Here is a 27,880-nt window from a genome sequence, read left to right on the forward strand (position 1 = left end):
GAAGTTCAAAAAAGATGCTTGGCGAACTCTGGTCAAAATGTATTGTACCCGCACTAAGAGAAGGTCTCATATTAATTATAATAATACTAATAAAAGCTATACTACCACTACCACTACTATTACTACTACTACGACTAATAATAAGAATGTAATTTTATATAGCTCTTGCTATCACAGTTTTGCCATTTGCACTGCTCTAATTAGCATGCCTTCCTATTTCTCTGTTTAATGGTGCCTAATGTATCTACCTCAGAAATAAACAGCAAGATACAGTTGACTGTTGGAATCCGATCCCGTTTCCTGAAAATCACACACATACTGCTCAATGAGCTCTTATATCATTGGGCTACTTTCTTGGCTTACTACTGGGAAACTAGTTTTGTTTATGGATCTTAAAATGTAAATACTCAAGCTCAACTGTGAATTCTTTTGTGCTTTTAGTCATAAACTATTAGTTGCGTGACTTAATGTCCTGTTCATCAAAACACCTACACAATTTAAATTTGTATCTGTCGATTGCTACTGAATTCTCTGAACGCTCCCCAGCTTGTTATTGAACTGAAACTTCCATACACATCTAAACCTCTCAAGATCTCAGCTTTATGACCAAGAAATACCTTGCTAAATGCAACAGTATAGAGGACATAGCAAGTTGTAGTCCTTTCAGAGAAAGAGATAAGTCCTACTGCTCTTAATGATCTCAAGATCTAGGTGGATGGAGGTGGAGTTTGGGCTCTGCTCCAGTTTGACGTGTCAGCATCGTTCAACACAGCTGCGCATGGAACTAGGCCTATTGCTAGAGTTAGTCATGGCTTTTTCAGAGATAGCAGGCTACGATTGTCAATGTCAATGTCAAAGATTTTTATATAGCGCACAAATCACCAAAGGTCGCAGGGCGCTCGCAACCAAGACAAAGAGACTGGACAGTAACGTGATATTGATGTGCCTAAGCTTTTTGGGAAAAGAGCCAGGTTTTCAGCTTTCTGCGAAAAAGTAGATGGTCGGTTATGGAAAGTAAATCCAAAGGAAGTCTATTCCATAGCGTGGGAGCCTGGTATGAAAAAGAGCGACCTCCATTGCGGGCAGTCCGGACACGGGGTTGGACAAGTAGAGGTCTAGCGCTGGACCGCAGCGAGCGTCCTGGGACGTACCTTTGAAGTTTTTTTGCCAAATATAGAGGGCCGGTGCCTTGCATCAGCTTATGCGTAAGGCATAGGATTTTAAAGCGCCCTCTTTGGCGAATTGACAACCAATGTAGGGTATTCAAAATGGGGGCAGAGGGAGTGCGTGGAGGGAGGTCCAGAACAAGCCTCGCGGCCGTGTTCTGGAGAATCTGTAGTTTGCAGAGTTGATCCTGGTTGAGTGCTGTAAATAAGGCATTGCCATAATCTAAACGACTGATGATTAGACCCTGGACCAGAGGTTTCCTGGCCTCTATGGGTAGCCATTTAAAAATCTTGCGTAGCAGACGCATGATGCCAAAACAGGTCCCCAGCACTTGATTTACGTGGGTTTTCAAAGATAAAGAATTATCAATTGTGATACCCAGGTTACGGACTGCGAGCTTGGGCGTAGGGCAGGTACCCAGCTCTGGAGGCCACCAGTCACAGGTCCAGAACTTTTCAGCCTTCCCGAATAGGATTACCTCGGTCTTCCCACCGTTAAGCTGAAGCCTGTTTAAATGCATCCAGTCATTGATCTTAATTAAACAGCTCTTGAAACGTGTTTGGACATCAGACTGGTCAGGATCACAAGTCACTAACAGCTGAGTATCATCGGCATATGATAGGGTGTCAAAACCATAAGACCTGATGATGTCAGCCAACGGGGCTAGGTAAACATTAAACAGCATTGGGCTGAGGATCGAGCCCTGCGGGACCCCGACCGTTACTGGGTAGGAACGGGAGGTAATCCCGTCCACAGAAACCTTAGTAAAACGATCCGCCAGATAGCTCGCAAACCAGTCCAGGGCCCTCCCTCTGACACCAATCTCCCACAGACGATGTTTGAGAATACTGTGGGAGATTGTGTCGAATGCTGCCGACAGGTCCAAAAGGACCAGGATTGCCGACTCTCGGCGATCCAGGGCCAGTCTGATATTGTCCACTACCTCAATAACTGCGGTCTCCGTGCTATGAGCCGCACGGAAGCCTGATTGGGAAGGGTCGAGGAGCCTGTGGGTCTCTAGATAGGTTGTGAGACGTTTATTGACTAAGAGCTCCAGGACCTTCCCAAAGTAGGGGAGCAAAGAGATAAGACGATAGTTGGCTGGCAAGCTAGGGTCAGCCGAGGGTTTTTTAAGAATGGGCTTCACCTGTGCCTGTTTCCATCTTCGGGGAAACAGGCACAGGTGAAGCCCATTCTTAAAAAACCCTCGGCTTTAATATGCTAACAAACAACACAGTTCAAGGGGAGAGTCCAAGGGAATGAGTTTAAAGACCACTAAGGATTATATCCCCAAACAACTAGTATCATCAAACAATGAAAATCCTAGGGTCTATACAATTACCGGAAGTACCAGTAAACAAAAGAGCAGAAAAACAGAAAGAAACAAAACAACACCACCTCCAAGTTGTAACCTAAACCGGTGCGGTGATGGTCAACCTATTTGGTAAGAATTGGCAGACAGAGTGCGTCTAAGGGCAAATCCCTTTTAGGACGTAATCCCTCACTCACCAATGGTGACATGCTTCATGATAGGGACTATGAGTCCCTATGATGAAGCATGTTACCATTGGTGAGGTTGACCATCACCGCACCGGTTTAGGTTACAACTTGGAGGTGGTGTTGTTTTGTTTCTTTCCGTTTTTCTGCTCTTTCGTTTACTGGTACTTCCAGTAATTGTATAGACCCTAGGATTTTCATTGTTTGATAATACGATTAATATGCACCATTGCTCCCAAACTTCTATACTGACTAATTGGGGTGACGAGGGCTTTGCTCACATTACCTTATTGTACGCATGTAATGTGTGACTAATATTACATGTTTGTCTGACTTCACACTCTCCATTTATGAAGAGGATGTCTGCATTTTGCACACCTCAGAAAAACTATTGTCAGGCAGACATCAAGATTTGCAACATGTGTGCAATCAAATTACATGTGGATGGGTTAAAATTAATAGAAGTGAAAAGGATTATGTTTCATACCCAATAAGCATCTATTCTTGGCATATAGTGCAGTAGATTCACATGCTTTGCATACTTCTGCCATCTAGTGCTGGGTCCGGATGTGTGCAAGTTGTTTTTCTTCTAAAAAGTCTTACGAGTCATGAGGTAAGGCGACTCCTCTTCTACATTTTAGTGCGCTTGGGCATCAATCACATTGGTAGATTTGTTTTCACGCAAGAGGGTGAGAATGAAGTATAGACAAGTGTAAGTAAAGAGATGTCATATATATTAAATTATAGGTAAGAACTGCAACAACCATAGGTATCCAGGGAGGAGAGTGAGCACATGTAAATCTACAGCACTACATGCCAAAAACACATGCTTACAGGGTAATAACATAATCCATTAGAAGCATGTGTGGCTGCAGATACACATGCTTTGCATAGACTGTATAGCAATAACCAGTGGACGTTGCAGTTGTTTGAAAAAGCGTACATAGCACCACCTCTCCTGTATTAGCTTGTTGGCATGCTAGAACATCCACACAATAGTGCTTGGTAAATGTGTGTGATGTAGACCATGTAGCTGATTTACAAATTTCAGCTAATGGAATGTTGCCTAGGAAGCCATAGATGTCCCTTTTTAATGAGTAGAGTGTGCTCTAGGGGGTATAGACAAAGTTCTTTTGGCTTCAAGGTAGCTGGATGCATTTAACAATCCATCTAGAAATGCCTGATTTTCAAATGGGGTTTTCTTTATGAGGGGGAGCAAATGCAATAAAGAGTTGTTTTGTTTTGCATAAATCTTTTGTACTGTCAATATAGTGCATTAACGCTCTTTTGACATCTAGGGCCAGATGTACGACCCTTTCATTTAGCATCTCGCAATTTGCGACTGATTGTGAGGCGCTAAATGAAATATTCAACACTGTTATTATACTGTTTTGCGATTCCCAATGGGGTCGCAAATTGTGAGGCTCATTAATATTAATGAGGCTCTCGCAATTTGCGAGCCCATTAGGAATGCTAGCCCTCCCAGGGATGGTGTCCTGCTGGGCTCAGCAGACCACCATGTCTGGGACTGCTTTTTAATAAAGCAGCTTTTATAAAAAAAATACAGCCCAATTTTTAAAAAAATGAAACGTTTTTGTTTCATTTTTTAAGGGCAGGCAGTGGTCCCTGGGACCACTGCCTGCCCTTAAAAAATATTTTTAGAGACGGTCACAAAGTGGAAGGGCCCCCCTGGGGACCCCTTCCAAATTGCTACTGCATTACCACCATCTTGAAGAGGGTAGTAATTTGCGCATGTTTTGCGACCGTATTTGCGGTCACAAAACATTCACACATAGAATTGCGGACGCAATTCGGAAGGGAACCGACCTTTCTAATTGTAACTCACAATTTCTAAATAGCGAGTCGCAAATAAATTGCAACTCGGTATGTAGGAATTGTACCTGGCCAATAGTGATTTTGCATGCTCAAACGGGTTTGCAAACCCGTTTGTGCATGCAAAATCATGTTGTACATCTGGCCCTTAGTATATGAAGAGTGCTTTCTGACACAGAATCTGGTTGAGGGAAGAAACCAGATAGTCTAACCAATTGGTTAATGTGGAAAGAGGAAACTACCTCCAGAAGGTAAGCTGGTACGCAGAACCACCCTATCCCTATGAAGTTGGAAGAATGGTTCTTTCAAAGTTAGTGCCTGGAGTTCACTGACATGCCTTGGTGAGGTGATGGAAATTAAGAAAGCAACCTTCCAAGAAAGAAATTGAAGGGTGCAATTGTGTAATGGTTCAAAGAATGAACCCATAAGTCTTGTTAGAACAATATTGAGATTTCACGCAGGTGCAGGAGGGACACTGGGTGGTATTACTCTTTTACGGCTTTCCATGAAAGCCTTAATGACTGACACTTTGAATAAGGATAAGTGTTGCCTGTTTTGAAGATAGGTAGCCACTGTTGCAAGATGTAGACGTATGGAAGCGTAAGCAAGGCCTGAGTGTTGTAAATGCAAGAGGTAACAAATAATGTTTTGTACAGATGCATTGAGTGGATCCATTTTTGGGTTGTTACAGTACATAACAAATCTTTTCCATTTAGCAGAGTAACAAGCTCTAGAGGTAGGTTTACGTGCTTCTTTAAAAATGGTCATGCATTCTAGTGGCCGATTTAGATACCTGAATTCTATGATTTCAGCAGCCAAATCTCAAGGTTTCGTTTCTTTAGGTTTGGATGTCTGATTTCGCCATGGTTCTGAGTGAGATGGTTTGGGTTGATGTGCAGCTTCTCGTGTGAAACAACTGAAAGTTCGAGTAGTGTGGTGAACCATGGTTGACAAGCCCATGTGGGAGCTACCAGAATGAGGGTGAGAGACATTTGCCTGAGCTTCCACACCAGAAATGGAAGAAGAGGGAGAGGCAGAAAAGAGCAGACAAATATTTCTGACCAATTCATCCATGGACATTGCCCTTGGATAGAGGGTCTGGGAACCTGGATGCACAATTTGGGCCTTTTGAGTTCTCTGCTGTCGCAAAGAGGTCTATTTGTGGAAACCCCCATTGTGGAAGTATGGGAGGAGGACTTGGGGGTGAAGTTTTCACTCATGGCTGGCTGCTGCATCCTGCTGAGGAGGTCGGCAAAGTCATTGTACGTGCCCAGAAGATGTTCCGCTAACAGATGGATTTTGTAATGTATTGCCTGACCCCAAATGGTCTGAGAGAGGTGTGACAGCTGTAAAGAGTGTGTCCCCCCCTGTTTTTGTACATAGCCCATGGCTATGATATTGTCCATGCGGACTAAGAAAACGTTGCCTATAAGGTGAGGTAGAAATGCTTTCAACGCTAGGTGAACAGTTTGGATTTCTAGGTAATAGATTTGGAAATTATGGTGTTTTGTGTCCCAGAGACCCTGAACTGTCAGATCTTGCAGGTGAGCACCCCAACCTGTGAGATATGCATCTCCTATTAGCACGACCTGTGGAATGGGGTCAAAAATAGCCGGCCTTTTAACAGGTTTTGTGTGTTCCACCACTGCAGAGAGTGATAAGTGTGGCTGTCTACCAACACAAGATCATGTAAATGACCCTGTGATTGAGTCCACTGTCGTGCTAAAGATTCCTGTAGAGGACGCATGTTTAGTCTTGCATGAGGCACTATGGCAATGCATGATGCCACCGTCCCCAAAAGACTAATGAAAGTTTTTACTGTTGGGTATTGATTGGCTTGAAATTGTGATAGTAGTGTTTGAAAATGTTGAATCCTGGCTGTATTTGGATATGCTAGACTTAACTGAGTGTTGAGAATAGCCCCTAGATATGGTTGTAGCTGTGAAGGTTGAAGATGGGATTTTTGAGTATTGATAGTGAATCCCAGCTGATGTTGAAGATTTTTGGTACTTTGAGTGTATTGATGACGTAGGAGGTGTGTATTGGCTTTCCTAAGCCAGTCATCTAGATACGAGAAGACATGAATGTTTTGTCTGTGTAAATGCGCTGCTATCACTGCTAAGCCTTTGGTGAATACTCTGGGCACAGTTGTGACTCTGAATGGAAGGACTTCGAATTTATAATGTTTTCCTGCTATCACAAATCTGAGGTATTTGCGATGTGCTGGGTAAATGGGGATGTGAAAGTATGTGTCCTTTAAGTCTAATGCTGACATGAAGTCACCTTACTGTACAAGTGGAATCACTTGTTGAAGTGTGACCATATGGACGTGTTCTGATAGTATATAGTGATTAAGAGGCCATAGATCTGAAATGGGTCATAGAGAGATGTCCTTTTTGACAATTAGGAATATAGGGAATTAACCCCTAACCCTTGATGCTGTAGAGGAACTGGCTCTATAGCTCCTTTGAGTAAGAGAGCTTGTACTTCCTGTTGGAGCATGTGTTGATGTTCCAGAGAAAGTTTGTGAGTGTGAGGTGGAAGATTGGGAGGATTGCTTATGAGCTCCAGGCAATAACCATGTTGGGTAATGTCCAACACGCACCTGTCTGATGTTATTGGCTGCCAGGTGGGAAGAAACTGCTGTAATCGACCCCCGACAGGTTTAGGATGATTGGGGGAATAATAAGTCACTGATTGTTGCCGGATGGGGCATTACAGGTTGGTGTACCTTTGCCCGACCTTTGGAGTTGTTACCCCTGTAGTTGCCGCTGAAATATCCTCTAGATGGAGAGGATTGGGGTTGTGACCTATAGGAGGATACAGAGGTATCTTTGGAGGTGGTTTTGGAACCCGCTCTATAAGAGGAGTGACGAAAGGAGCATCGAGTATTAGGCGTTTGAAGAGTTCCCATAGATTTTTTTTAAGGCCCCCATCTACTTGTGAGCCGAAGAGATGCTCCATATCAAAGGGGATGTTTAATTAAGCTTGCTGGACTTCTGGTTTAAATCCAGAGTTGCGCAGCTAGGCACGCCTCCGTAGGAGGACACTTGTATTGATGCCTCTGGCAACGGCATCAGCAGAGTCCAGTGCGCATCTGATGGAGAAGTTGGAAATTAATTTTCCTTCTTGGACTAATTCCTGGCCCTTCTTTTTATACTCCTCTGGAAGATATTGGAGGAGTTCCTCCATCTCATCCGAGTGAGCTCTGTCATACCAGGTCAACAGTCCCTGTGTGCTCTCAATTCGCCAATGATTGGCAGATTGTGCAGCAACCCGTTTTCGTGACGCATCAATAAGTTTTGACACCTTATTAAGAGTCTGCTGTAGTTTGTGAATTTTTCCTTTTACGGGCATTTGAAACAAGTAGGGAGGTTGGTGGAAGCTGGCCTCAAATAAAAATTGGGTCAGATGGTGCAGCCTTATATTTTTTATCTATCCGAGGGGTAATGAGGTGAGCATGTGCAGGGTCCTTAAAATATAATCTGCATGGCACATCATTCCTTTCAACATTGGAAGAGATTAAGACATCCTATGTATGGTGCACTATGTCTCAAATAAAAAAATCTTCTACCATGGATTCTTTGTGTAGTTTGACCCCAGGGTATGCTGTTTCCCTAGCTGTAAGCTCCTGATATGATGAAGCATCATCAGTTTGGCAGGACACTAGTCTGGAGCTGCATCCCCTGGAGGGTCAATGTCATATTCCTACCAGGGGTCTGGTGGTGGTGGTGCTCCATAATTGCAATCATCTCCTGCATCTGCAACCGGGTCTGTGTGTGGAGATCCCAGAGGTGTAATGAATCGTACGGTGAGTGAGGTACAGAAGGTACAGGTGATGGGGTTTATGGTATATGAGATGAGAAGAAGGAACAGGGTGCAGAGGACTGGTAGACTTGTTCTTTTTCTTCTTTTTCATAGGTATTGGGAGATCAATGCCCTGTTGAAAAGAGGTTTGTCTTTTGGTAGAAGGCACTGACACAGTCTTTGTGATAATGTGAACAGGTTCTTGGTGTATATAGATCCATTTTTGTTTCGGATCAAGTCTCTCCAGCGTTGTCTCTAAAATTGGCTCCAGGAGTGTAGCGGGAGCCAATTTCTGTTTTGGTTCCGAAGGTTTCAGAACTGAACCTGTTTTCACTTTCAGAACCAGAGCAGTGGGACCCAAAGAGGTATGATCTCAGCTCGGCATGGAGCCGGATCACTTAGTTTGTGCTTTCGATGCCAAGCCAGAGGGTGAGGCAGCTGAAGCTGATTCTCAGTGCCTACCATGGCCAGATGGCATTGGCAGCCCAGGAGCCTTTTGTTTTGTAGGAACAGAAGTTTTTGCTCTGGGCAGGTGAGGGACTTGAGTACTCACAACACCTTGACACGGTGGAAGATCATGTGACTCCAAATTGATCTCCAAATTCAGAGTCCGAATTTTGAACCAAAAAGGCCCCTTCCTCTTCGGCAGGTGAAGCTGTGAGATCTTCCTTTTCTAGATCAATGTCTTGTTGACTGAGATATCAGGCATGTATTTGATGTCAAGCCTGTGCATTCTCTGCGCCGGGTCAGAATTGAAATGGAGTCCGTTCCATCAGCAGAGTATCATTGATGGAGTCAAATGAGTATAAGATAACCTAAACGACCCGGCAAGTGAGAGTCTTCTGAATTTCAATATACGAGGGATGGAAACGTGTTCGAAAACAATACCAACAATGTTAGAGTCGATTAAGCACCGAAAGGATCCCAGAAAATAGTCTCAAACCGGAGCACTGTAATAAGCGTCCGAACCCGATGGCGGAAAGAAAATAATCTAACAATGTACTTGATGACCATGCACACTATTGTCAAGAGGAGGTAACCTGAAAGACTTCTTTAAAGAAAAACAACTTGCACACATCCAGGCACAACGCTAAATGGCAGGATTGTGCAATGCATGTGTATCTACAGCCACACATGCCTCGAACCTTAAGTTGCACACATAGGTAGCAGCTCCGATGTCTGAACCCAGGAAAGTTTGCTATTCTCATTAAGCACTTGCTGTTGCCCATAAAGCAACTTTAACATGTTGTTGTCTTCCTAGACTCAAAGCTGTCACTGGCAATAGTCAGCATCTGTTTTGACAATTTTAGGAGCATACATAAAATTACCATTGACTTTCTACAAAGTGCTGGCTGCAATCATTTCATTCTGAGTATACCATTGTTCTGCATTTTAGTGATCAATACACACTCCAGCTGAACATCCTTTGCAGGGGCAAATGTTGTCTTCTCAGAGAGTTTTACATGTTTTGCCAGTTGCAAAGTAAGTTGACTGGTATGCCTGCATTGTCCAACAGTCCTTCAAGCATCAAGCGCATTGTTCCCACCTGAGAACACTTCAGATTGATCCCTACTTCTACCAGTACCAAGGGATTTCATGGTTAAATCGGCAGGCTGAGACTTTTCAGTCCAAGCGGGAAAGGTAATCCTGCCTTAACTGTTTGTGTCGGACTGACCGGAGGCCATCGAACCTCAAGACCACTCTAGGCCTCGTGACGGTTCCTCTGCCAGCACAACTGATTCTTGCTCTAAAGTCAGAGGTGATGGCTGACTGCAGTATCAAGAGAGCATATTAATAGCAATCACATATTTTCTATGCGTAATTTATATAACATCACAGTTACCATATAATATAAAATGGAACAGCAACTCCTATTTTGCGGTGAAGTTAATGGGGTTAGGTGAAAAGTAACTTGTGTCTCCCTGAATGGTTCCTGAAACAACAACAAGGGGGAACTGTTTTTAGCTGGGAGGAACTCTTCAAGGACATTGTGCAAAGTTGGCTTTTTGAAGAAAATGTAGCAAAATGTAGCTGTTTGACCAGACATGCAACTGTTGATCGTCTAGTTCCTCAACATTGTTTCTATGTTTTACCCAACAAGTAACATGTCTCCTTGCAAATGATTGTGAAGCATCAGATTGAATTATTTTTTAAGCAAGCCACAGTTCATGCATTTGTGGTCAATAATTACAACATTTGCATTCTCAGATTTATGACGGAATCACAGATTGTTTCATTTGGATTGGTCTTGTGTGTAGCCAAATAACATCTAATTCTGGCTTCATCCGATTATGTGTCCCTGGAAAAGATCTTGTCAGATTTGCTATTCTTTAGGTGAGTACTTGTGTAAGACTAAGCGGAGCCTAAAGAGCAAATTAGCGCAACTAGCCGCTTTATTCAACTTTCAAATAAAAAACCTATTTTGCATTAAAACGTTGAAGGAAGAGCAGGCCAAAATGACTTTGTGTTACAGAGTGACAACCCTCTGTAATCTGTGCAATCGGGGAATAACAGGGTAGGAATCACCAAAAACCTTGTACCTTTTCATGCAAAGCCAGATTTACTAAACTAGCATGAAGTGACTTTTTATGAATTCCTAATGTAAAATGAAACCAGGAACAAACAATAGGCAAGTGGGATATTGCATCATATCCCTACTCAAAAATTGTGAAATTACCACAAAGTTACCAATTTAGGGAGCTCATCCTTGGAACGCTGTCCTCATGATGAAATGTGTGCAGTAGGGCGTACATTACAACTCTCTCACAAAACAATGCGTGTCATAGCACAATGTTAAGCATCATGCTAAAATGTTTTTTCTGCACAAACATGGCTGATGACATCATCGGTGCATGACTCTTGCTAAGTATGACACTACACAATTTTGTATCATTCGTGCATTGCATTGCTGCTGATTGTTTCACAGTGCGGCATGGCATGAATGTTAGTTGATCTGGGCCTTAATCTCGCTATCCCTCATTACCTTTCACTGTCCATTCGGAAATCCCTGAGTAAAGACTATGAAACGCTATGGTTTGCTATTTGAAGAAGCTTAGATAAAGCCAGTAATTCTGTCTGTTCTCTATTATAGAGTTTCAAGTGTTGCACAAGCAATCACTTTGCCTTAGAAAATACGTACTTCATATTCACTACCAGGATCATTTGCGATATTAGCTCTTCATCTCTCAACGTTGTGATAATATGGTAATAAAGAAATACTAGTCCAGCTAAAACGCTGCACTCTTCACAAGCATTTTCTGTGAGAAGTTGTGCCTTATACTTCTCTTGTGGCTCAATGATTAGAGCGGCAGACCCTGATGCAGAGGTCTGGCCCGGGACCAGGGTTCAATTCCCTGCCTCGGTGGGTCTTGGGCTCAAAAATTCCACGGACCTGATAATTCTCGCCTCGGTGCCCATTCCAATCATGGAGTGCAACTCTGGGCAATAGCTTGCTTAATCTCCACAACGGCCCCCACAACGCTAAGGATGCCTGGCCTCCACCTTGGGGGTGCCCAGGAGTGGACGCCTCACAGGGAAAGCCAGGACGGATTCCACAGCGGTATTCGTGCAAGCGCCTTGAGACCCTTGCGGGTGAGTAGTGCGCTATACAAGTATCAATTTATAATTAATTCTGAACTTCCAGGCCTCATTCTCAATTCCTTTTTTTCCTACTCCAGCCATAGGTGTAACTTGCTTTTGAATTTTCAGGAGTAAGACATGTTTACTCACAGACCTGATTCACAAATATATCTCTTTGAGTAGCTGTGTCTTACTCCTACATTAGATGTGAAATGTTCCTGAATTTACAGGACTGATTCACAAAGCACTTCCTGTGAATAGGAGTTTTACCACAGATTTAGGTGTTATGTAATTGTTTCCAGAAGGAATAATTACTCTCGACAAAACAGGTCAGTGAGTAGGTGTTAGCCTAAAACTAAAGATTGCGTGCATGTAAACCATATATCATTATGAGCTCCAGCTTACTGTTCATAGAAACAGAGAAATATCATTTCGATTTTGCATATGCATTGTTTTACTTGACTGGGAACAACAATAAAGTGATGCATTTATTTCAGTACTTTAAAAAAAAAATTGAATATTTTGCTCTCCCAGAGTCTCGATCAATTTAAGTTGTACAGAGGCTGCCAGGTGAAGTGGATTTCATAAATACTAATAGGTTGTACTCACGTTAGAAGACACATGGAAAAAGCCGAGCTTCGCTCACTTTTACCTATAAGCAAATAAAGGAAAAGATTAAATACAAGTATTTAGAATCTCTCCACACAAGAATGCGGCAAACTACATACAACACATATTACAACTGTTCCAACAATGTACTTGTCCCTCACTCCCACTTCCTACGCACGCTTCTCTGTAGAATCATAAAACGGTAGACCTTCACCTTATAAAAATACTGCCATTTTCTGTTTCTTCATTGGTAGCTTAAAACTCTTGCCACTTGACTTTTAGCTTTTAGCTGGGGATGTATACTCGACTTGTATCTGCTTCATATTTCTGTAATAATGTCATGATACTCGTCTGTTGTAATACTCGCATACATTTGCCAAAATCCCATAAAGACATATTTATTTTAAAAAGAATGATAAATCTGAGTCTGAAAATATATCTTACAAGCATCTTACTCTCTCCAGGAGTCTTTGCATGCATGAATGACACAACATTCTTAGGTCCTCATTGCGAGTGGTTGAACTTCCCCTGGAGGGACTAGTCTGGGTGAACTTCTGCCACCTACAATTCCAGGAGACTCCAGGCCCAATATTATCGGGTCCACAAACTCTGAAGCAGATCATTCAGAGCCTGGAGACGCCGGAGTCTTTTGCAAGCAGCACAGCTCATCCTCTGGCCAAACCTGCCGCAGTACAGGGGGTGAAGACAGTGCCCTCCCTCCCTAGAAGGACTCAAGCCTGCCCTGACATAAAACTGCCCCCACGCAGTCCATAAAACTGCCCCCACACAGTCCCACCTGGTCCCAGCGTCAACCATATCCATTATACCCTGCCTCTGTCACCTTGACTATGCCCTTACCATTGTGGCATATGTTTTTTCAAATGTATTTCCCATATATAGTATGGCCACGTTTTACAACACAGCTATATTCAAACAAAATGCTAACTAATGCCCACAAATGACCGAGCATGCATCTTAGGGAAGGACTGGATGGACACTTCACAAATGATAAGTATACAACATGTTTTGCTAAAACAAATTTGCTCAGTTTTACGAAAAATAAGGCCAATTCAAATCAAAAAGGGGTATTTGCGATTTAATTTGCTTTCATATAGTTTGTAATCTGCATTTGGATTTCTAAAACCAATATGGCTGCCGTCATGTTGGACAAAAGGACATTAAAAGAGCATTACTGTTGGTGTTACTACTCTTGACAGAAGAAGGGCCAACTGTTGTTCATCCTCAAAAACGACTTCATTAGTGCTGATGAGGTAAACCAATCAAACCCTACTTTCCACAATTAAACACTGTACACAGATATATTACCAACAACTCAAGATGCATCTTAAAATTGAAATGCATTTCAAGAACTAGTGGCCCAATTTCCAAATGATTTGTGCATCACATCCTGATTTGCAGAACAGGGTCTGGTAGAGTTTAACATTTGTAAAGTATTCGTATACCTACAGAAAGTCTCCAGTATGGTTAAATTGTAGTTTTCACAAGTTTAGGAGTATGAGAAGAAGTTTGGGTGGTCCACGTGAGGGGTCACTGCAATTCGAAAAATGGACCCACAAATTGATATGTCTGTGGTAGTCTTGATAATTTTGGAGGTAGTTTCCAATCCTGGAAACACATATTTGCTGCTCAAAAACGCAGCAGTCGGTGCCTTTCTAGGGTGGACTAGGGACCTCCCCCATATTTAATGGCATAGAGATAACGTTTCTTACCCTGGAGAAAGAAATATGGTAGCTGTGTTAACGCCCATTACTTCTTCTTATGGCCATGCAAACATTTTAACAGGATAGAAATTTAGCATGGTGACATTTTCTTTCTTGGTTACTACACTGTTATGTAGCTTACAAAAGACAGAACTTGTGGACTAACATGAGATGCAAACTCCTCACCAGAGCCAGTTTTCAACTGCCCTATTGCTCCTGCAACCTTTGCAAAACATTCTGAAATGTTTTGAAATTCTGTATAAGATTGGTTGCGCTACAGATCCCGCAATGTCCTTCATGGAAGTTCTGAAAACAAGAACACTGTAAGGCATCTCAAGAACTACAATCCTGTGACCTCAGCGTGGCCTTTCTCTTTCACTTTTCCAAGACCAAGAAAGGGAGGAGGAAGACCAATACCAAGTGCCAGCTCTCATGCTTGATTTGAGGTACTCTTCCAGCCCATACCAAGCTGGCTACATCATATGTACTGCTGAGGAAGGTATACTCTGTATATAGTAATTACACAGTCTCCACTTAAATACCCTTTTGCCTGGCTACTCATATCTAACTATCATACTTTTTTCTCCACCATGAACGATTTACATTTTCTCTCCATCTCATTACCATGTTGTCTGCACACAACTGACCTATGCTTCCTGACTCCGACCTGTTTACTACCCCCTTTTCTGCAGTAATTTCCTTTGCTCTGCCTCCCATCCTCAATATTGATTCTCAAGGTAAGAAAGTTTTCTTGTACCTTAAATGTTTGAAATACTGCACAGATTTTGGGATCCGCCAACATGTTTTATTTGCCTATGTATTATACTTGTACAAAAAAAAAATATATATGGTATTTACACAACAATATTCAAGAGTTCTGAGTTTCTCCATTGAGAGCATTGCTGACCCTCATGCCTGTGAACCATTTTCTGTTAAGTCCTGATGCTTTCTACCACTGCATCAGTCATGAACGTGATCAACCATCCTTTCTTTACAGATGATAGTGCCCCAAAAATCACCCGTCACACCTCTTCAGAAAACTGGCTGGCCCACTTTTCCCGCATTTTTGAGGGCTCGACTATGGAACCATCTGATCCTGGCCCACTTGTTACTCCTTTTTCCAATTCGAAACAACCTGTCTCTTCTGTATCACTTGGTAATTCACTTCCCATCTCCATAGACGTGAGCGATGTTGTGTCTGCAATCCTAAAGAACTCCCCGGGCAAGGCCACCAACCCTGATGGGGTTCCAATTGATGTCTTTCATCAGAACATTTCTTTTTGGGCCCGTTTGCTAACTAATATGTTCCATTCCTTATTCCGTGCCTAAATCCCTAGCTCATGGAAGAAATCAACTATTGTCCCGATTTTGAAAAAGGGTGACAGAGGAGATCCATCATGTTATCATCCCATCTCGTTGTTGGAATCCTCTGTCAAAATATTAGACAGGATAATTCTCGAAAAATTGGAGGCCTGTGCGGACGATAGGGGCTTCCTCTGTGAGGTTCAGTATGGCTTCTGACCAGGTGTTGGTACGGTCGAACAGTCCCTCAACCTGCTCCTGATGTTGGGGAAATATACCAAGGCCAAAAAAGGCACAATACATCTTGCCTTTATGGCCTTGTCCAGTGAGTTAGACCTTGTGGACAGGGGCACGTTGTGGGAACTTATGAGTCAGACCGGGGTAGGCGCAAGCTTGGTTGAACTTCATAAGCGTTTACATTGGGACACTATAGCCCAGGTACATTTTGGTCATGACGGGTGTGTACACCTCCTTTCAAAGTTGCTAATGGTGTTAGGCAGGGGTGTATCTTCACCCCCTTTCTTTTTCTTTTCTGCATTAATTCACTGGATCCAACTTTACAGCTTAGGGGTAATGATTTGCCAAGGATAGGGGTTCGGACTGTACCTGTATTAATTTATGTTGATGATGCTGTGCTGCTGGGCATCAGCACCTGTTGGCTACATTTAATGATGGTATGCTAGATCTGCAATTAAGGGTCAACCATAATAAATCATTTATTATGACACTTGGCCCGAGAAACACGCGCTCCCATAGATTTTTAATTACCTAGGAATTTTGCAGGATGTAAATTTTAACTGGGCCAAACTGTTGAACAGAGATGGCATAAATTGAACAGTGCAACCGAGGTCATTATCAGTTATGCCAGGAAACTTGAGCAAAAACCGGTAAAAGATCTTTTACCACTCTACAAAGCTAAATGTTTTGCAGTGGGTACTTACAGGGCGCGGGTTTGGGAGTATGCAAACTTCGGTCATTTACAAGCAGCTGAAAATAAATTCCTCTCCAGATTGCTGGCAGTTACAAATAATACCGCCTCTCTTAGTACCCACACCGAGGTCGGCCTTCTGTACATCGAAGAAGCGATCCAACTAGCACCACTTCTATTATGGGCCAAAATCTGGAGTTCTCCACTTACTAAATTCTCCCACTGTGTACCAGCTGATTGTATTAAGCTAGATTATAGCAATAATATTGCTTGGCTAGCTTATGTCGGGAAATCTTTTTCAGATTTGGGAGTTCCACAGCTTTTACATTCTCCCAGTGAGATCAGCGGGAATACAAAGTCCCAAATTCATTCCCTTTTCCAGTCATATTACAACCTGAAAAGGCATAATAAATCACAGCCATGGACACTGTTTCGTTACCACACGGAGCTCACCGGACCAGTGGGGGTTGGATCTTACCTAGTATGGATCCCTAATCAAGAACTCAGATTCTACTTGAAACGTCTTAGGCTGTGTACTGTCCACTTCTTGGTTACTTTCACACAGCAGGGCAGCTGGTTTTTGTTTTTGCCCCTCTGCCTTTGAAACAATACCAGCATCCAATCTACAATGCATTTTATGTTCTTTTGTAGCTTTTTCACAGTGCCTACAGTTAAATTCTGACGTCTAACTTCACGATCCATTAATTGCAGACCTGCGCATCAGAGCCATAAGCTGTTACAGTGTCTGTCATCTGAGTTCATTTACCATTCTATTAGTGGTTTATTCGCCACACCTTAAGGATTAGAAGGGAACTCAGGGCTTCACTAGACATGGAATTATGAAATCTCCAGCTATGCACCTTTTTCTTGCTTTTTTGTGTATTTTATTGTATTTTATTATCGATATCTTCACACTTATCATGCTGCATACTTTTTTTTTACACATATCATGCTAGTCCTAAATTGTATGTGTTATAAAATCGATTGTTTTTTAATCTTGTTTTTAATTGATTGCTTGATTATTCTTGTATGGCCAATTTTGGTTGAATAATGTTTTCCTGATTGACCTCTGCATCAATTGTTCCTGTGGTCCTCCTGCAGCCTCCTGATTCTTACAGCCTACAAGGCACATGTTCTTAGTCCCTGCACACCTACTGTGGCCTATTGTTGCTTCTTGCCTTCTGTGTTACATTTGCAGCTACATTGCACTTGCATGACTGCTGCAGCTTTTTGCTTCCTGTGCTTGCATTACAATTCCATACTTCCTCTGCTTTTGCTGTAACTCGCTACATTCAGTGCCCTTCCACAATTCCTAGATTCTTGTGCTTTTGCTGCTGCTTTACACCTGCTGTGATCCTGTAAGGGCCTCCATCTTATCTGGAGTCCTCTTTCAGTTGTTATTTGCACATTGCCTTTTTCCAGCATTCTCTCTTACTACATGATTTATCCTTGCGTCTAGTGCGCTTTCCAGTATGTAGTGCTCTCCGCATCTTAGTCTGTGTGTCATGAGCATTCTAATCTGCATCGTCTTCAATATTCAAGTCCATAGTGTCCTGACCATTTCAGTGCATGATATTCGCAGCATTCTACTCTGAAGACAGGGGGGATTCCATTCTGTGGCACCCTGAGCATAGTATTTCAGTCTGTTGCACTCAAGCATGCCAGTCCCCAGCATACTGAGCAATCCAGCCTGGAGAATTCAGGGCATTTCAGTCTGTAGTGTCCTGAGCACTCCAGTCTGTAAATTCCTGAGTGGTTTCCAGTCAGTAACATACGAAGTATTTCACTCCATAGTTTCCTTAGTACCTATGTCCCTTGTAGTCCTGCTGTGTTCTTCCGTAAACCCAGTGGCAGCCATCTTGTTCTTTTCAGGGTATGTCTGTGTAAATTTGCTGTTCTCTCAGAAAAACACTTATGCCCTGATATTCCTTTTATTCTGAGGGTGGTCTTTGATTTCTCCAGCAGACACAGTCTGCTTTCTTCATGTGTGTTCTCGTAAACAATACTATTTATTACCAGTGTGCAGGCTCATGGGCCCAAGAAAAATCACTGTTCTGTTTCTGCTGAATTATACGATTGCCTCATGAGTGCCGATGAATCTTTGTCTGCCCTTTTTAGGCGCAGACGCAAAAGTCTGCTCCTGTTGCTCCTTTCCATGAGTCGCTATAATAGCAGCTTCCCCAGAAGGACGTAGTGGTTCTTCTGGGAAATCCTAGGACCATCCGTACACACCCCTAGTGAGGTTCCAACTTTTATGCTATAGAACTAATTCCTTGCCCTGTTTTATTTTGTTTGCACTTATTGTCTATACTGTTTCTGTGGGGTTTTCTCACTTTCTCTCTCTGGCTACATCCACAACATGATTGGGAACTCTTACTCCTTAAACACTGAAACAGTATCACTAATGCAGAATCCAATGAATACACTTAGACTTTTTTATAAACAACAAAACAGTTGGAAATCCACTCCAAATGTAGGACTAATATTACAGGAGTACATTTTGACTTTTTCGGTACCGTCTTTATCAATCATGCCTTGAAGAACCATTTCAATGTTTCTTGTAAACCTCACCTCCCTGAAGCCTGAACCAAAGCAAGATAGTGCATTCTGAGGTAACCTTAGGGATGTTATTAATTGATATTTCGAAGTGACATGGGGCACAACAGCAACTCGCATAATTGATTGGAAGACAAAAGGAGAAATTATGGCAAAGAGATGTGGAATTGAGGTGGAAAAAGAGCTTACTTAGGAGCATGAACTGGCACGATGAGAAAAAAGTGGTAACCACCCCTGAGAAAAGGCAAGATATGCTACAAAAAAAGGAAGCTGTGAGACATCTGGGATTTGTTGGTTAAATTTACAAGACCAGAGTACAGACAGAGGCTGTACAGAGATGGCGATCCGGCAGCACCGAAAGCGACAAATTGTACAAACTAGGAGATTGGACCCTTGAACACAATATGCCTTTCAACCTGCGTAAGCCAAAGGGATAGACACGCAGCGTACCCTTTTAAGGACTTATGCACTTAAATAATTTGGATGGAATTGATACAAACATTGTAAACAGTGTGGCCAATCGCTTTCGTTGTGCTCTTGGAAAAAAACAGAACGTAGGAATGACTAATGGCCTAATATATCAGGATATACAATTTTTGACGCTTACTTATTCTTTAGAGGAGTCAAACCTCTAGAATATTTTCGTGTTTACTGCACCAGTTGGAATACGGATCAGGTGTTTGGAAATCAGAGGCTACGCCAATAAATACACAGAGAACCCCTATTCTTTCGCCGTTCAGACGATAAAGATACCTTTAAAAATACACTGGTCCTGAAGAAGGAGACGTGGAATTTATATACAGTCTCCGAAACGTACGTAGACCGGGAGTACCGACCATACATCTGGGAGATCCACAGAAGAATTCAATCTCAACGTCTTGATCCTAGTATCTTAGGACTTAGCAAGAACTATTCAAAATCTATATATATATTTTCTTTGAATCAGAATTTAAGTAGGATCTCATGCCAGAGTTGGTTTGTGGTTTTAATAAGAAATCAATTTTTTTCTTTACCCTATGTAGAATGTCTGATGGTATGTAAGAGTGATAGATAGGTGATAAGTGAGAATGTTGATGTGACGGTTTTTTCTTATTTTGCTTTGGGGTCTCTTTTCCACAGGCTTTTTTAAACTGTTTTGCCTTTTATATCCACAAGTATTTATGAAATTTAATTAATGTGGAAATATTGTGTGTAGTAATGTATGTTCTATATACAAATTATATGCTAATAGAACAATTATGAATGTTCTGCTATTTATATCTTTAAAAAAAGAAAATAATAAAAAAATGAAAATGTTTTTGAAGTAATTTTGCATTCTGGGGTTTTTGTAACACATAAGTGATTAACTCTGTAGAAATAAGATAGGTCAGATAAGAGGTTCTCTTTCTTCATTTGTCTCTTTCCCCTCCTCTTGGACCTAAAAGTACCTAGGGGAAACCTTTCGCACACATATTTCTTCAGAGATGGCGATAAGACAGGCAGGCTCCTATGAGGGCTTCTATAAAAGGAGCAACCACACATCTGGGGTTCAGAGGAAGGAGTGCTGAACAGATCAGCGATAAAAGTAAGCATAAATGAAATACTTCAGGAACATATTGGAGATTTGCACAGTCACGGTCAATAGCCACAGGACCAATAAAAGATAAGGTAAGGGACATTAGGCTGCATAGACTTATGGCTGAGTGATACAAGTTGTGAGAAGCACCTGTAAATACAGATTAACTTTTGGTGGCGATAGAGGACATAGAGTAGGGAAAACCCCCAGGTAGTCAGCTACTGAGGCTTTGAAGACCTCTAACAGGTATTCAAGGAAAGAATGATAGATAAACTTTTAAAGGTCTTCATTGAAGTACAAAATATCAAACTGCTACAGCCACCAATAAGGAAGGCAATTGTCACCGTGATACCAAAGCCAGACAGTGGCGCCAGCAAATGTGTATCCTACCAGCCATTGTCCAAGATACCTTGGACATAAAGATACTTAGAAAAGCTCTACCAAACAGGCTACTATAGTGGGAGAACTGTAAATCCAGGCCTATATGCCCCTGTACTCCAGCGAACACAACGCAAAACCTGTAATGCCTCACAGTGCAGGTTTTGCAAGCCTCAGTAGAAGAACACTACAAACTGGCAGTGTTAAATATTGAAAAGGACTGCGATACAGTTTATTGTCTTATATGCTGCAGGAGTGCTTGGGATTTAGGCCATATTTTGTCAGATGTATAAAACTGTTATACGCAGAACCAATGGCATGGGTGAAATTGGACTGAATTGTGTTGGATAGCTGGTGGTTTCTGCTGGCAGCCTGACTGCTTGTTCCCAGCCAGCTTTGGAAAGTCAGCTGGGGACCAGAATGGGGCATATTGATGGCTTCTACTACACACATCATCTCCATGGACGCTCACGATACACTGATATTCCTATGGAATCTAGAAGTGATTCCACTACTATTACAGGAGCTACAGAGTTTCAGAGAAATGTCCAGGGTAGACAACAATGTGGATAAATCAAAACCATCCTGCTGGGAGGATTGGTAGCATTAAACTGATAATTATACCCGAAGCTAGGGTTTCACTGGGAAACACAAAGCTTCAGATGCCTGGGAATACAACTGGCACACACTGAGCTGAAACAATAGGATGCCAATATAGGGTGGATATTAAAGCAAATGAAAAAATCCGAAATATCCTGGAATACACTGTCCCTTGGTATAGTGGACTTGGTATCGCAAACAAAAGTGGTATTCCTGCCTCAGTGCCTGTACACGTATTTGGAAATGATTCAAGAGACTACATCAGTTACTGGTTTCCTTGGTCTGGGAAGTTAAACTGTGAAGGGTAAACCTCACTCCACTGAAAGTGATGTAAGACTTGGAAAACCAACCCTGGCAATACAACTGAAATACACAGTGAGATGATGAGAGGCGGAACCAAAGTGGGGAAAGTGCCTGCTGGAGAAGATGCATGCCCAGACACCAGTGTAAGAATTATTCATGATGGGAGGGAGTACACCTGAGCAGTTACCTTACATTGTGAAATAGGTGGGCAGGACATGAGAATGGGTAGTAACAACAAATTTCAGAAGGCGTCCCGACCACACCTGGCATGAAGCCGTGGTGCCTGTCCCGATTTCAAAATATTAAGAACAACATGGCAATCTCACAGTGGACAGAGTGGATAGAAGTGAAGAACAAGATAGTTGGGATAGTGGCAAGTTCATAACCACTGATGAAGAACAGGCAACACTTGGTTAGACCAGGGCAGTTGTCTAAGTCAAGAAAGACAGCAAGAGACACATGGCTTGATTTTCCAGATGCTCATGGAGTGACATTAACACTTGCCACAGTACTACAATTTGTGTATGGAGGGCGACTAGTGGCCAACTGTCAGTTGAGCTGAGGACAGACAGGCCAGTAAAGCAGTGGAGTGTTAAAGGGCATTGGGAGGCAGAGATCTTGGAGCAAATAACTGAGAAAGAAGGGGATAAGTCAAAAGAAAAATGTGAAGCAACGCCCAGTTGAAATTGAAGTTACTCAGTTTAATTATTTACACAGCAGATATCTGAGCCTGTCAAAACACATATATTAAGATCACTCCCCAAAGTGCCAACGTGTAAAGATAGAAATCTGAATTTCCTTTACACAACATGGACTTGCCAATTGAGAGCAAACATTTGGACACAAGTGTTGGCCTAACTGGAACTAACAAGAGATATAACAACTATGACAATTAAACAGTACCTTCTGGGTGTCAAGTTCAAATCCTAAAAAGAAAACTGACTCATACACTTTTTAGGTCTCGCCTACGCAGCGGCAAAAGACCTTTAGCAATCGCTTCAGCTTTTCAGCCAAAAAAGTGCACGCGTTCCATTGCCTTCAATGGCAACGCGTGCACATGAGGCGATTTCCTTGCGGGAGCGAGCTTGATATCATATGTTTGTAATTAACTTACAAACATATGGTGCCCCCGGCTCGCTCCCGCAAGGGAAACGCTTTGTGTGCTGTCGGGCGCACTCCCCTAAACCCTCCCACTTTTAGCGCGAGGCGCGCGCGCGCTTGTTTGGTTCAGCCAGTGTTTACACTTTCAGTGCCTGATGGTCAGTCTTCTTCGGGTGTCTTAGGCGTCATATCTCTCTCTGAAAGAAGACCTTTACCTACGTGTCAATGTGCAATAGTGTAACATCAACCCTGTACATGGCTTCATTTTGATAAATAAACGCTTAATCTGCGGCATGGAAGTTACCCTCCGCGATGACTCTGCCGGGCCGGCACGTCAAGGAGCGCCTTGTTCCGGCCGGTGTTGAGGCTGTGACCCGCGGCCTCACCTGGGATAGCCCCGTCTCATCCTTTCAGCTGTGGGAATCGTCTGCTCGCTCCTTGGTCTTGAAGGCTCACTCGATCCTTGCTCTGTGGCCGTAAAGCTGCTATAATGTGGACTGGGAGCGGGGTGAAGGAAGGTTCTATTAACTGTAGGTGTGCAACGCTCACTGGGCTCAAAGGGCTTCAGCCCCTCGTCGTGTGTGTCAGCCCGGGCTGAGACAGCTTCCCGGGTACACACACAGCCGCACCAGAGTACATCACAGGTCTTTAAAAGACCATTTGCTTGTTTTACTTGAGAGCTTGTAGGAGCAAACTGAGAGGGCGGGAGGCATCTGAAAGGGGTCCGAAGGGATGAACTGGTGTGGGGTCCTGAGCCCAGGGTGGGGGGGAAGGAGGGTGGAGGGTGTCCTGGAGAAATGTGCTTGTTATTGGAGAGGAGTGGGTCCCCAAATTGGACCTTTACTACAAACCTCGCTGCCGCGAGCCAGGCTGGCTTCTGCCCCTCGAAGCCTTCATTCAATGCTGGATCATGAATAGGGCTCCCGGTTTTATGGTGTTTATTTTTTTGCCATTTCCGTTTGTATTTATCCATATTTATTTTTTGCTAATTTTACCTGTATTTATCCATATTTATTTTGGGTTTTGTTGAAATATTAAGCTGAAATTAGTATATTTCTACATTTATTTAACCGATAAATATACACTCATGCATCAATGTCTGCCAGGTTTAAGTGCTGTGAACACCCGCAGAAGATAAATCAGTGCACTTATATGAAAATATGCAAATATCACTATCAACCTTGTGCATATCTACTGCTGTTAAAGCCTCTATACTAACATTCCTTTCTTTTTTAACCCCTCTTATCTATCAATCCACACACCTATTGGGCTGGCAGTCATGGCAGACAGTATTTAGAATTACTCAAAAAGCAAACCAATTTCCATTTTTATCCACAGTTAATAATAAATACAGACGAGAAAATGAATGTTTTCTTTCTGTATTTATCTGTAAAAATCAGTAAAAACGGAAAACAGGGAGCCTTAATCATGAATGAACCCCGTCACTTGTTTGCTTGAAGTGAAGGTGGAGGAGGGTGGGGGACGTGGACTCCTCGGACACATGTCCACCTCTGCGCCTCGGGTTGTGTGAGATCTTTTAGCAGAGCATTGTGTTGGCATGTTCAATGTTTGTTGAACCTGGCACTCTAAGTTACTTAAATTTCTCCTCGCCTAAAATGTTCATTTTTTTAATTCTGTGTATTTATTTCGTGTTGTTTTTTCAATGACCATTGCCTTTTTGAATGTTTTTCCAATCTGCATCGATTTCTATTTACACCCCGCTGCTAACTTCTGAATGTTACGTTTTGAAGTGATAGCGGCAAATCCAAAGTTAACACGGGGCAAACGCTAAAGAGTAGTTGAGGAAGATCTCTACACCCGCATCACCCCAGGGTTTTTTTAAATAGACAATTGCTGCTAATACATTTTTCATATTGGGTTAGTTTGAGCCAACCAGAACTACACCGCCCAGAATGCAGTAGGTTGTCACATAAAATGAGTTGTACAGCGCTCTGGCATGGCTTCAACCCGCTCTAGTTTCACGCAGCTCATTTCTGGCGGTGTTCGGAGACATTGGTGTATTCAGAATGGATTTTAGCTCTGATTCTTGCAGACCCGCTGCACCCGTGAAACATCACATCGGTTGTAGGGAGCAGGCCCAGCCGGACCCAGACTGACTCATCCCCCTCATTGAAGGAGGGCTGTTCTGGCGTGAATGAAGTATGGCACTCACTCGCCAAAGACTGAATGCAGTGGTTTTACTAATTCACAGTTTGTCAGCACCAGTCATATATACAAACATGAAAATTTTCCTGAACCGTGGCGTGCATGAGACCAGCACCCATTCGAAGGATTTGTAATTCTAAATAATAAATAAATGTCTCGCTCTCTAAATAGTAATACCCCGGACAGTGTTTGCTTGCTGGGGTTGCAATAGTCACGGTGGGAATTTAAAATGCCTGCTTTGAAAAAGCTTGTTTTAAACTTGTACGGGCTGTGCTGAACGGGTTTGGTCAAAAGGGGGTCTTGGTTCCTACATGGGTAGTTTTTGTTTGAAAATGGAAGGAGCCTGTTCATACAAACCTAGCACAGCACAAAAACCACAAGTTTGTTAATCGAACATGTTGCTGAATCGATTCTTAGTTTTTAACTCTTCTCTGGTAATGTGATTGGAAAGTCAGCCTTCCTGGTTACCACGTACCCCTCTCGGCTTTGCTCCATGGGGGATGTTTGGGGTTGTGACCCCCCCACCCCCATATAAATGGATTCGGTGTGTGTTGATTCCAGGGGCTTCGCCCTCCTGGCACAGAGGCAGGTCTCTTTACACCTGCTTCCCCCTCCTCCTCATCACACAAACTAGGCCAAAAATAAACAAAGGACTGATGACTTCTGTGGTGAAGAGAAAGTAACTTTTAAACACTTATAAGGTCCCAAAGGCGAGACCTATTGGCTATGCCAATGCTTGTTTATAAGGGTGGTGCTAGCAAAAAGAATTCACTGGTTAGCATCTCAGGGTCCGCAGCCCAGAACCTGGTTCAAAGACATGAGGGAGTAGGCAGTGAAGGAAAAATAACTGATGAAGCGCATAGGGACAGGCAAGAGGTTGATTGAAGGCTTAGGGGAATAGGCAATGAGGGTGCAGAAGGTATCTGCCCCCCTATTTACCACATACATAATCTTTGAGAAATAAAACAAAAGAGGAAGAAACATATCTGTTCATTAAGAACACCTGAACAGGCATTAAATGTGGGAATTAGGCTGTACAGAGAGCTGAATGCAGGCAAGATAGGAGACGGCGATAACACAGTATGTTATTACTATGACAGAATTTGGATTATTGCTTTCAAACGTGCATGTGCCCGAATTAAAAAAATTGGTTCTGCTACCTTTTTGGAGTATCACATATCAACTGCTGCATCTATGCATTTACATCACTCCTGTGTGCAAGGACAGCCACTGTTTCATGTATGATTGACGCTCCCAGTACACTTCAGCAGGCAACCAATGCATGGAAGGCTTTTTGGCTAAAATCAGACCATTTTTCTTATCGTTAAGATAGGGCTGATGTACTGATTTAGCCCGGCTGCCTAATGTATTGATTCAAGAAGCCCTTCATTCAATCTGATTTCCACCACTTATATTAATCGAGCACATAGTGACACTGAGCTCTCTAAACCAGTACAACCCACAAGAAAATGCATCCCTTTAACTTTCACATGACTGCCAGAAAACACCGGCATTCTCCAGAATCATGATGTCCTCTGTGTCTTTCTGCTTCATGTATGTATGCATTAATGTAACCATTCAGTTCAGTTCATACTTCATTAATGTTTAGACACTGTCTTTAAAACATACATTTTAAAACCGAATAAAATCTTATGTTTATATACACACCAAATAAATACGAAATACACCATATTCAAGATAATATCTCAATTCCCCTGCCACCTGAACACATTGGATCACTAATCAAAATTTGCCAGTGCACACGCCACATCAAAAAACTCCATATTTAACAACAGTGCAAGTGCGTCATTGTGACAATTTATGTTATATCTTTTAAAAAGTGCTTTTAAAATCAAACAACGAAGCCTATTAAAATGACGACAATCAATTGACACATGAACATTAAAATTTAGAAAACACAATCCACATGTGCAATTATACTCTTGATCTAAAAAAACTTCACATTTTCCAGCTCTTACATGTCGCACATTTAATGCTACCTGTAATTTCAACAGTGCTAAACGTAGCTGGGCGTCTGGAAGTGCTGATAAATACGCAAATGCATTCCTATTTCCCCAAGAATCTATCACATACTTTGCTGAAGGTCTAATCCTTACATAGTTCAGATCAGCCAACGTAGACTCTTTTTTACAGTCTATTTTAAATCTGCTTTAGAGAGATGTGATGCCTCAGCTATTTTTAGTTCTAATTTTAAGGTTCCTGCAATGGCTTCTAGCCTTTTCTTTACCTTCTACGCCCACTGTAGTTTACTCTTTCCTATTTCTGCCGCAAATAAGGCTGATATCTTCTGTAACTGTGAAGCCCAAAGTTTATCCCAAAAACGCAAAGTTGTCTTATAAGCTAAGAAGTTCCAGGCCTGCAAATTTCCTTCTAATCTTATTGCCTGGGACATTGCGCCTTTGGGGAGAGGCAACCATTTTTTCAAACATTTAGTTTCGCACCTCTACGAGCTTCCCTCCATACGAAGGGCTAATAACTCTGCCCCGTAGAGGCATTGCGTGGGGACCATTGCATTATGAGCTATCAAAAGGGGAGTCCAGGAAGGCCACAATAAGTTTTTTTAAACAAACAAGGCCCCCTATCGCTGCTAATTACCTGGGTCATTTATAGCACCTTTTTTGTGTATGGGTTTGATTATAGTGCCCTTCCACTTAGAGGTTTTATCCCAATCTTAGTTATGTATATAAAAGCTTTTCAAGAGAGTCCTGCCCACCACAGGGGTTTGACTTAATTGCAATCGCTGGGAAGTTATCTGGT

The 27,880-nt window shown here is 42.4% G+C and overlaps 1 protein-coding gene across 1 annotated transcript in view; it reads right to left on the reverse strand.

Annotated features, from left to right (window-relative positions):
- Positions 1–27,880, reverse strand: part of LOC146865646 (uncharacterized) — a 133,942-nt gene that overhangs the window by 85,429 nt on the left and 20,633 nt on the right. Inside the window, exon 3 of the mRNA XM_085640758.1 lies at positions 12,493–12,535. Coding sequence (XP_085496884.1) covers positions 12,493–12,535 — 43 coding nt within the window. The remainder of the gene's footprint in view (positions 1–12,492; positions 12,536–27,880) is intronic.

Source organism: Triturus cristatus, chromosome 2_1, assembly GCF_964204655.1.
Source record: "Triturus cristatus chromosome 2_1, aTriCri1.1, whole genome shotgun sequence".
NCBI classification, from domain to species: Eukaryota; Metazoa; Chordata; class Amphibia; order Caudata; family Salamandridae; genus Triturus; species Triturus cristatus.